The sequence below is a fragment of the Centrocercus urophasianus genome, unplaced genomic scaffold (genome assembly GCF_019232065.1).
Source record: "Centrocercus urophasianus isolate 14NV4802_14NV808 unplaced genomic scaffold, USGS_Curo_1.0 seq_14, whole genome shotgun sequence".
In the NCBI taxonomy this organism is placed as follows: domain Eukaryota; kingdom Metazoa; phylum Chordata; class Aves; order Galliformes; family Phasianidae; genus Centrocercus; species Centrocercus urophasianus.
In genome coordinates, this window is record NW_024884586.1 from 29,454,891 (window position 1) to 29,466,903 (window position 12,013).

The window sequence follows — 12,013 nt, forward strand, 5'->3', positions numbered from 1 at the left end:
CCTGCAGTGTGTTCCCTTTGCTTCCGCAGCACACAGCATCAGAGCAATGAGTTTATATCAGGAAAGTGCTTTCTTGTTGTTGGTTTTTAAGGAGCGATGACACACATATAGCCCAGCAGTCTGGTGAGAAAGGCTAAAACTCATGGAACTCAGTGGCATTGACTACTGATACCACTTTGAAAAGCAAACGTTATAAAAATATTTGGAAGCCAAGCAGAAGGAGAACTTCAGCACAGTGATTTTTATCTTTTCTGGCATAGATGATGGCACCACCTGCGCTGCTACGACAAGACACACTGCTCTGTGAGGAAGGAGCTGCTGCTGCGTGCAAGTTACTCTGTTTGGGCTCTGTAATGCCTGAAAGACTGTTGGAGTATTTCATTCTTAACATAAATAATCTGCACACAGGCTGTGCATTAGCACTGTGACATCTGACAGAAACTTTACAAACGCAACTCCAATTTAAAACTGTACGTTCATTTTTCAAATTGTACATATTTCTTTCTTTGTTTCAGAGGAAACTGCAATGGGGCACAATAAATATGGTGTAACCAAATGGCAGTCTCCAATTCTCATGTCACTCAGATCAACCAGAGCTAAAAAGGACTTCTGGGGAGGTGTCCCCATCACAGAGCACAGTAACAGGTACAGAGGGCAGGCTACACTAAATAAAAAAAAAGGGAAAAAATTGTAATTAAAAAAAGGGGGAGGGAAAAAAAAAAAAAGCCTGGAGTTTGAGTAAAAAAAACAAAACAAAACAAAACAAAAAAAAAACAACCAAACAACAACAACAAAGAAAAACCCTTAAAAAAAAAAAGATGCTAAAATACGAAAGTAAAATTCCAGTGTCGCTGTTTAAAACAAGCACACAGATGGGTAGGCAGGGACCGGGTGCTGTCCTCCAGCTGCAGGCTGTGGGTGCTGTCAGGAAGCTGCGGGCACCCCGCCCTCAGGACTTGTTGGCTGAGCCCGAGGAGCGCCGCAGCTTCATGGACATGCGGCTCTTGCTAGTCCGAGGAGACATGGGTGAGGCTAAGTCTGTTCCATCCGCCTGCACTGCTGCTGCTGCTGCTGCTGCTGGAGGCTCTCCCGGCTGAGTCTCTGGGCAGGAGCCTGCAGAGGACAGCAAGAACCGAGGCTGTCAGTGCTGCCTCCATGCCGCAGCGTGGGCATCTGTACACAAGGGCAGACAGGAGCCCCGTGCTGCCAGCAACCCACCATGTGCACCAGCCCCTCACCAGCTGCGGGTGGCTGCAGTGACTGCTGCAGCACCAGCTCTAGAGAAAGGGTGGTGCCAGGGGCCACCGGGCTGCAAGGCCACGTTAACCGTTGCCCTCAGCCACTGACGCAGCACTGAGGTGGGCACTGTAACTCTGCTATGCAGCGGGACTGACCCCTCTCTAGCTGCCTGCAGGGATGGAGAGGGATTATGTAGGCCATCGCCCCAGAGACTTCAGTCTTTATGACAGCATGGAAAATAAGAGCCCATCGCGTGCCAAGGGAGCTCTAGGGACGCAACTGAAAAGGTGGAGTGAGCTGGGGAGCAGAACAGCTCTTCCCACCTTAACTTCAATCAGTGCTCCAAATTCCTGCAGGGCCCACAAGGCAAAGCTTGAACAGATCATACGAGCTGGATGCACTTCGCATCCCACGTTCTTTGTAAAAGGAACAAGATGAATTTGAGATAATGGTGCAGAGCTCATCCTCACACCCAAAGCTGCTCTGCAGCGACGTCCCCACAGAAGCCCCTCTCATGCAGCTCTGCCTGCTTCTGCCAATAGGTATTATGGGAAAGAGGCAGCGTGACATGGCAGCTACGTTCTGCCTCCTGGGTACAGAACTGGGACACTGCAAACTGACATGCACAAAACTAAACTGATTTGATCAGCCATCTGCAGAGACCAACAGCTGCCTGGCCCCAGTCCCCCCACTGGCGCTGACCACTTCTGAGCTGTGTAAACTGCAGACAGCAGCTCAGTACTACAGAAGTCAACGGAAAACCTCTGCCGGCTTTGGTAAGCCAGAAAGAACATCGCCTGCTATTCTGCCTGCATCCCGGTAATGCTTTTAAAATAATAATAATAATGCAATAATCAGAACTGAAGAGACTTCTCTCTCAGTTAACATTTCACATATAATGGGTTCAAAAAACCCCCGCTAAAAACAGAACTTTTCTTTTCTTTGGAAAGACTCCTGTCAAATAAAATCATGGCAAAAAATTCAGATAGGAAGTCTGAGAGTACAGTTAAAGCACTGCCATAAGCCTGAAGGGTTGGGTGCCTAGAGTCCTCCTGGCCTGGCCACTACCTGCCCGTTCCTCCAAGGCCCCACACTCTCTTTCCCCAGTTTACACCAGCCACTGAGGTGACGGGGAGGAAAAAGGGCTGCTATTTGTTCCCCAGCTGGGGACAGCAATTCTCTTCATGAGCTGGAGACCTCATTGCCAAACAATCTGGAAAAGCACGATAATGCCTGACTTACTGCGCCTCATAAAAAAAGGCAGGCAGGGAAACATGCACTCTCATTTTCTGAAATTCTATCTTGTTCTAATTTTACAAGGAATTAAAGCATTTCAAACGGTGGAAGTTAGAGAACAGAAAATAACCATTGTTGTTTTGCACAGCATACCATTCACAGCTAGCGTGAAAGACCTTCCGTTTCAAGCCTTTGCCCTTTACCTTGATGTGGCCAATGCTTTCTAGTGGAGGTTTTGGAAGGAGAAGAAATATCACAGCATTTCTTTCTTTGTTGAGAATGAAGAAGTGATGAGGAAGGAGAAGTGGAAAGAAGTGAGGAAGGGGGAGGAGAAAAGATAAAAGATAACAGGTGTGAGACATGAGACACGAACCGCAGAGATTGAAGGGTATTAACAGATGAGTACAGAAAACAGAATTTCGAATTTCATTATGTAATTGCTGCTCATGCTACAGGTTAAAGAGAGTGATGAGTTAGTTATGTGCAATGAAGCAACAGCTCAGAAATCCGGTGTCATACTTACCAACTAAGCATTACAAGAAAAAAGGAAGGGAGAGAGAAAGAAAAGAATTCTATGACATTATCCAGATCCAGCAACCTTGTTTATAGCAACAGATACATCCTAAGCATAGTCTGCAACATTTTCTCAAAGTCTGTGAAAACAGTTAAATACTCACACACATACACACAACCTAGAAGGAAAAACAAATGGCAATTTGACATATGGCTTCTGCTCCCCAGCTGTCCCATCTTTTAAGTATGCTACAATTACAGCCAATCTCCACATGAGACTGAAATCACGTCAAGAAGAAAAAGCACTGGATTTGAGCTAGTCAAGTTAAGGAGTAAAACCATACTTCAAAATTTTATCAAGGGCTGGATAAGGAAAGCCTTAAAACTCCAACTATTTCAATCAGGGCATTATTGATATTATTACTGTAATATCTTAAAATTTTGATCATAATTTCTGCAGACATTAGAAATCACAGAATTCACATATAGTCCAATTTTAAGAAACTGACTTAGAGTTGCTAAAGAACAGAAGTCATGTAAAGTGATTTTCACATCTGAACATACCACAACAGAAGAGTGAAGAATAATGGCACTTAAAATATATTTAAAGTCTCACAGGAATCAACAGACTGATTACTCATTTTCTTTGGATTTTAGATATGAATATATATCTATATGTGCACACACACACACACACACACACACACACAAAGTGTGGTTATATAAATTCGCAAGTTTTAAAACCTTCAGTTTGAAGTTTTATATCTTTGTGCAATGAAATATTTAGTTATCCAAACTATAAAAATAGGATTAAACAAGAAGGCCTTTTTCTCAATTGACCTGTAATAAGAAAATTCAATTAAAATAAACAAAACAGATGAATTAACTTTTTTAAGAGTTTGAAAAATGTTTAAAAGTCATTCATTTTTTTAAGTCTCTTAAGCTTGACAACTGACCAAACTGGCATGGAGCATTTTATCAGCTTGATACCAGTTTGATAGCGTGGGATCACAGCGTGAAGCTATTTCAGTTGTTTGTGAACATGGAAGCTATTCAGGGGAGTTGAAAGGAGACATTTTCCCAATACATCTACAATTTTTAGGATCCTCTAAAGACAGCAGGATTTTTATTTGTCTCAGAATGGAGCTATTTAAACATTAAAAGGAATCCTAACTACAGACTGACTTAGAAAGGATACGGATACACCATAGCACACCCATTTACATGGAACATCTCACTCAACAGTTCTGACTTGCAGAGGTGAAAAATTTAGACCATGAGTGCAGTGGGGTGCTGATCCGTTGCCTGTTGAGCTTTCTGGCTTCATCACATCAGTTGTGTGATTAGTGTTTTTCTGAGCATCATTTCTGTGAACAGCTACCCAGGGAAATACCATTTGTTTATGTTGGTAAATTCTGATTTTAAGATACTCCAAGCCCTGCCTTTCCTGACCTCCAGGGAAGAGAACAATCACTTGAATAGTTTGTGCTCTCTGCCACTCTCACAAACACCAGCCCAAAGCTGGCCAGGCTATCAGTTACACTCAGCTGAGCCTTGCTAGGGCCAAAGCATTGTATCTATCAACAGTTTGCGGAAAAGATGAAAAGAAGCAAGAAGCAGGTACAGAGAGGAGGACTGCAAAAGCAGCTGCCAAGCAAGATGAGAGGCAGAGGAAGAGATGTGAGTGGCCTGGAGACCTGGAGGGCTGAAGCTAAGTAGGAGACAAAAAGTTGGAGCCAGACACGAGAAAGATGCACAACCAAAAGGGGTTTATGGAACATGAGTGGAAGAGCTTATGTCCAGCAAAGAATACTCTTCAGAACCTGTCTGGAAAGCTGACTACTGGAGAAACCTATTCTGCATCAGCAAATACCTTGAACATCCACTCTTTCCATTGGTAGAGGTTCAGGCAGAGATAAGACAGCTCTCTGTTACCACAAATCACTGCACTGCCCCAGTTCTCAGAAATTGGTGGTGGATCTTAAGGTTACAGTTTTGCTTATGAATCATGATGGCTATTAATCAGTGTTACAGTTTCTCTTTTGTCCTATGCCTTAAGCAAAAACAAGAATGGAAAAAACGTACACATTACATGTAGTTACAAAACAATTGATCTTTAAAGTCAAATGTTCAAAAGCTAGGAAATACCAGAATTAGAATTGTACATGCTGTTTTAATTTCATCCCTTGGTACATATATGTATTTTTTTAATTGGACAACCATATTATATTTTTTTCAGTAAACGCCAGTAAATGTATGAAGTTGATTTATTTGGGACTCCAGCAGTCAGAGAATCACAGAATCATTTGAGTTGGAAGTGACCTTTAAAGGTCATCTAGCCCAACTCCCCTGCAGTGAACAGGGACATCTAAGCTAGATCAAGTTGCTGTAGTCTACACTGAATTTACTGCTTCAAAGTGCTGAGGATTGTCAGCTTACTATGACCAAAGTGGTCAACAGCTATTCAGAAACATTTAATGTTTCAGTTTCAGTTGTCCAATGTGGAATTTTTGGAAAATTTTATTAAGTTCTGTTGTTTTGCTCTGACTTGGAAATGCAAAAAATTCTTAATAAGACTGGACTGGAGAAGAATAATGAGAAACTCTTCACAGCCTTACTAGACAAATAGCTTTCATAAAACACTCCTACTTTTAAGAGTGTTTTCAATCATAGACTCCAACCATCATCAAGAGCAGTGGTTAGACCAATGCGGTGAGAAAAGCACCACCACCATCTGTGAAGGGCTAAGACAGGATAAAAAAGATTATCAAATTCTTCATTCAAAGGTACACAGCAAACAAGCAGCAGGGATGATGATGCAAGCTCTAGAACGTGAGATCTTCTTGTACAAGGCTGAAGAACCACTGACTCCACATTCCTCCACTTCTCTACATGTAAGTCAGCATAACTGTGCTGAACTCTGGCTTGAAAACACAGGAATGATTAATAAGATCAAAAGGTCTTCTGCTGGCATCACAAGTAAGGCACTATAGCAGAGAGGTTCCCTTTCTATGAGGTTTACTATACTGCAGTCCGATTTATGGTAGCAGAGAGAGTTAAAAAAAGTACCACAAAGAAGAACCAAAAGTAAATCATCAATACAATTTAAAACTCAGAATCTTAGCATCATGAGGTCAATAAGCCCTTCAATATCATTGAGCTTGTCACTGACAGCTTCCGTGGACTACTCTGGTGTCACAGAAATTGGGTTTACTCAATAGCTGTATAGTAGGAAATCTTAGTTTGCAGTTACTCTTTCTTTAGAGACAGCAAAAAGTAAAAAATGGAGTAGCAAATGAATTACATTCTGTGACTAAATAGAGGTAACTCTCAATTGAAAAAAAAAAAAAAGCATACATACATTACACCAGTCAAGTTCCTAAGCATGGGGAGGGGGATTTTGCAGATATTTTGACAGGATAACTTACATATCTAGATAAAACAGCAGCTGCCAAAACAACATTGTATCAACGAGCAACCACTTTAAGGAAGGAAACAGTTTTTGTTGAGGATTGAAGCTTTCATAAGCAGAAAAAGTACACTGTCACTGAACAGCATGCTCTCTATTGGCCAGTTGTCATAGATTAATTGAAAAGCTTGGCATGCTGAAAGTGGCTGATAGGATCACAACAAAATTTACAGTGCCTGGTGGTGGGCTTTTGTAGCTTCACTGCTTCCTTATACCTGTCTCAGAGTAAGGAATTATATGTATGTAGTATTATTTATAAAAATTGAAGATATTCAACAACTATAAGCTTTGAAATCATGATCCAAGTAAACATTCAAGTCTGTGATGTCTAACATACGGAAATATTTTCTGGTTATTTCTGGTCTTTCTTCATAAAAAGCAGACAAAATATTTTTAAATTTGAAAAATACCTGCAACATAATTTTAGAAACTGGTCAGAAATTTTCAGGTGCTGTGAAAACATCTGGCAGGTAGCCTGCAAAGTTTTGAGTCATTCTGGGTGCAATGAATGTGTGCAGATGCCCAGGCAGGACTCCAGTGCCACTCCTTTGTGCAGTCCTGGAACAAGTCAGACCTCCACACTCATCTTTCAAGAGTTGCCAGATCCATGGAAAATAGAAACCTCGTGGAATCTTTCTTAGGACCATGGTCCTTCAAAATTGAGGGTCATCTGCATTTACCCTACTCACAGGTATACCTTCATTAGAACTGGAAACTGGTGGTTTCCAGACGAATCAAGCTTGGGAGATGACTGCCACTATATGGCACAAAGTCATCTCCCTTAGGACAAGACATCACATTTTGTGGAGTGTAAACATGTGCATTCACTCTGATGTGAAATGCATCACAGATTCCTATTAATGAGATTTCTGCAGAAAAACATTACATGGGAGAGAAAGCTCAAGACAAAAATCAATTTTTTTTTTCAGAATTCAGAAGTTAGAGTAAGCAAGTGTGACTCAGACAATTTTTAAAGGAACACAGGAATTGCCATGTGGAGCAATGCCCTGTATTAGTTTGGTGCAATGGGGAGAAGTAGCTTTGCTTCTCCCTGAAAGAATAAGCTAGATGAAGAACACAGAACCAATCAGCCTGAAATGAGATTTCCGAAAGTGAACAGGCAGAACTGATACAAGCACACTAGACTATGCACTATGAGTGTCTGATGCTGAATACATACTGAGTGCAATAGGTAGGAAAAGTGGCAAGGATTGGTGTGTCTGGTCATTGTTTTTGAAGTTTCCAGTTACAGATTCTTCCTATTCAAATGTTGTTATACATTAAATTATGTTACTATCTTTGAACTAATTTAATTAGTTTTAAATTACTGCCTTTTAATTTAGTTTCCCCTTGGTTTTGATTATTTACACTGGGATAGCTCTGCCACTTACACTCCAAAACGAACTTCTAGTCATGGTTTATACTTACACACAAAAGAATCTCTCTGTTTTAACCTCTCAGTCTGCAGACCTCGTCAGAATGCTTTTGTAATTCTGAAACTTATTTCTGCATATTTTATCAATTAAGAAACAAATTCTGAGATAATAACTTACCAAATTAATTAATTCTTACAAAATGCATTTTATTTAGATTTACAGCTTTTCCACAATAGCACTTTGATTTATTTGAGAATTTCAAGTGTTACACATTCTTCTTCTCCTTCTTTCCTATGTTATCACTGCAGAATGCCTTACAACATCAATGAAAGACAGTACAGGGTACAAAACACACCACTGCCATTCAGTACTACTTTTTCATGCTGAGAAACAAAGGTCAATACAATAAAGTGTTACTCATTCAACAACTGTCTCTACCATTAGTTACCTTAATCCCAGAACCAGTGTTAGTGCTTCATGCAGACCTGAGGTTAGTAAAAGACTAAAACTTTACGAAGATGTAGTGGTCATTTCTCAATCAGTGTGAAATTCTTTTTAGTGTGAACAAGGGCAACAAGGAAAGTTTGCATACAATCTGGTTACAAGCTTAGTGCTCTAGTAAAAGTAATAGGAACAAAGGGTTTTTTGGACACTTTGTCTTACCTTCAGATAAACAGAACTGATATTTAATGATCTAAAAAGAGGGGAAATAAAATAAATGAAATAATCATAAGGAGTTCAGGAAATTTCAGAACAGGAAGGCCTTGAGTTACTCATTCTCTTACCAATTTTCTTATTAGTAACTGAAAATGCAGTATCCTCTTATAGAAAGTGGAAAGCAAAAATGACCTTAAGAAAACTCTGCAACTAACGACCTGGAAACAGATGACTGCAAGGCTCTCAGGTTTCTAGTTTTAAACTTTTCATTCTAAAAATGTAAAGAGTTTAAAACTTTTTTACAGGGAGGGCATATTGACATTAAAGAAGCCTACACTAGCCTACATGAATCACTACTGACAAGCCATGGAAATTTTACATGGGGGAATGCAATAAAATACATTGTGAAAATACACTTGCTACATTAAAGGAGATTGCCAAGTCTTACTGTCTGGCATTGGCTCATGATGCCAGACAAAAGAAAAAGGGCTAAAGGTAACTTTGAAGAAGTTCTTTAATAGATGTATATAGACTTTCACATTAATGGAAACCATTAATAATATGAAAAGGTTTGAATTTTCATTCTTTATAAGTAAGGATACTGCATTTGATGTAAGACTGTGTAAGAACAGTTCTTCACTGTTCTTCTTACCTGCATCTGAGGGAAAATGGTGGTAAGGTGCTGGACAGAAAACCTGAGCAGCAAAATCCTCAAAAGTTGTAGGTTCTAGGTGATGCTGAACAATTGTTTGCAGGTATCGTGCTCTCTCCTCATAGCTAGTTTAGCTGAGAATTAAGGAACAATTTATATCACATACTGTAATCGCTAAATAACAGTGCCTAGTAATTCAGAGCTCTTAATGTTAAATATGTATTTCAATGACGGCACACATTTATTTTTAATTCCTTACATAACTTAAGATAACATAAGATTACCTGAAGCACTGTAATAATAGAAACTGTACGACAAACACAATCAATGTGAGCCTTATTGTTACATCATTCCCTTTTCAAGCTTCATATCACACTTTCCGAAAATCTTTTCAAACTACAGCTGTTTAAATGTTATCTCTAAACAAAATACTTCGGCTACACTGGTTAAAATTAAATTTAAACACCTACATTTTTAAGAATATAGCATGAAAAGTAACATGAGCATTAACAAAATAATTTATTTTGCACTTCGCAATGACAAACTCTTTCCATAATCCCTAAACACACATGCAGCTAATATAAGTACAGAGTTTAATTTGGGTATTGGGAAAAAAACCCTAATTGATTATGCTGTTAAAACATGCAAAAGTATTTGTAGAGAATCTGCAAGACCCCTAAATACCAGCTAACGGGAGCTGGCAGGGCACTGACAGCAAAATACTGTTCTTCTTCCTTTTCACCTTGTTCTCCCTCTCTGACATTATTGACAAGAGAGCAGTGTCTTGAAGTGTTGCTGCTTTTGAAGAACCCTCTCCAGGCTGCTTGTTCCAGCAGGCCTGATTGTGCTGTTAGCACAGAGAGAGCGAGAAAAAGAGAGAATATTTCTGCTGTTCACGAAAGCAACTATGGAAATGGCTGTCAAAATGTAGAGCAGCAGGCAGCAACATACAATTATCAAGAAAAACTACCATGCTGACTTCACGTCATATAGTTCCTGAACTGAGAAATCAGTTAACCTTTTCTCTGACAACTTTCAAAGTCCTCCAGCTGGACTCAATGTGCTGAATGACAGAGACTTTCCCAAGTTATCTCACATAATCACATGACCAAAATTTTTTCCTGACGTTTATGATTGTGCATGTCTTGTTTTTGTAATTTATCTGTTGATAGTAAGATTGTGTTTGCCTCATACATACATATGTATTGTCTCCATTACCCCCTTCCAAAAAAAACCCAAAAAACCAAAACCAAACCAACCAAGCAAAAAATACGCACAATAAAATCCAAATCAGCATTCAGTGGAGGAATGTACTCAGAATCAGTTCTCAAAGGTTCTGAGGTCTGACTTCTGGTTTGCTGCTCTTTTGGAGCAGGAGAGGGAGTGAGGAAACTTCCCTTTTGACTCAATTTTGTCTGTGAAATGGGGATAATATTCATCTCTGTATCTTGCACACATATTTTAGTAAATTAAACAGGAGAATTGCATTAGAAGTGACTATGGTTTTTATTAACAAGTGCTAACATTTTAAATAATCGTTTTCAGTTATTTATAATAAATATTCTCAGCCCTATATTACAGCTGGAAAAAATACCCTTCATCTTAGCTATTAAAACCAGAGTTCAACTACTACAGAACTTTTCTTCTGTACAGTATTTACTATATATTTTGCAGTACATCTAATCATAGGAATGCAGAGACTGTATTATCTGAAAACAACTTTCTACTAAATATGATCACCTTAGTGGTGTTTCCTTAGATCACAACTTGGTTATGCAGTGAAACTGCAAAACAATTTTACCTTTAAAATCTGTGCTCCAATTTTTGTCTTTTGGATCCAGAGAGAGCTGAAACCCAGCAGAATTCTCTATCTGGAGAAGCTATAATAGAAGCACTGGGACAAGAGAAAATACAAAAATCTCCTATTGTAAAGAGTTAGGTTGGGAGATAAACATAGTGTTGAGCCTTAAGAGAGAAGAGTAATATAGAACATTTTTAAAGAGGCTATGTACAAGTGGTAGAGGATGAAACTGATGGTTGAAGTCTAAATAATACTACATATCTCACAACTTGTTGAAAAGCACTTTTTTTCATTGGGGGAGATTCACAGCTGCTGAATTTTCTGCAGTTAATAGAGTCCTTTGATTCACAGCAGTGCCCCTTGCACAAAATATACTGGCCTTTGTGTATTACCAGAAACTAATTTTCTATTTGGCTGAAAAGGGAAAAATGGGGTTATTGCTTCTCCCTCCTACAGAGCTTTTCATTATGCCTGATGCACTCAACTTCTAAGCTCTTCTGAGAAAAAAAAAATAACTGAAGAGGCAAGAGGTAGAAAAATGAGCTTGTTAGCACATTAGAAGTGAAGTATCTTGGTGGGCCCTAGAAATTCCCAGTGGTGTGTTAACTTATCACTCTATGCATGCTGGCACTGATAGTCTCCCAATTGATCACTCTCTTTTCGCACCAAAGGTGCTGCCAGGAAGCAAAGGCTGAAGGCCCACAGGAGAACAGGCTGCTATCAAAACAAGCTGTTTTTAAAAGTCTGCTTGAATGGGTAAAATGTTTCATGGTAAAGTAGGGTGGAGACACCTACCTCCTTTTCAAATGCTCTACTTTTAGAGGTCTCTGAAGAAAATCTTTCAGGTTATCCTATTATATCCAAAGCTTACACACAAATAAGGCAGAAATGAAGGAAAGTTACCACTTTGAATGCAACAAGGACTTTCTCATTCCCCAGTCTATGTACCCATCTCCTAACCAAATAAAGAAGTCTTGACACAGATGCTGACTGAGGAGGATAATGATGTTTTTGTTACTCAGTGGAAAGGACATGCTTATATCAGTTCTAGAAGACTAATTCAAATGCAC

The 12,013-nt window shown here is 39.4% G+C and overlaps 1 protein-coding gene across 5 annotated transcripts in view; it reads right to left on the minus strand.

The window, feature by feature from the left end:
* Positions 1-748: 748 nt before the first annotated feature.
* Positions 749-12,013, minus strand: part of RALGAPA1 (Ral GTPase activating protein catalytic subunit alpha 1) — a 113,267-nt gene continuing 102,002 nt past the window's right edge. For 4 of the 5 annotated variants that reach the window (XM_042814610.1, XM_042814612.1, XM_042814615.1 and 1 more), the window contains 2 exons: positions 9,143-9,267; positions 749-1,113 (listed from right to left, as the gene is read on the minus strand). In XM_042814610.1, the coding sequence (XP_042670544.1) occupies positions 950-1,113; positions 9,143-9,267 (289 nt within the window). In that variant the 3' untranslated portion in view covers positions 749-949. Of the gene's footprint in view, positions 1,114-8,496; positions 8,528-9,142; positions 9,268-12,013 lie in introns of all 5 variants that reach the window. The other variant, XM_042814611.1, reaches the window with a different exon arrangement.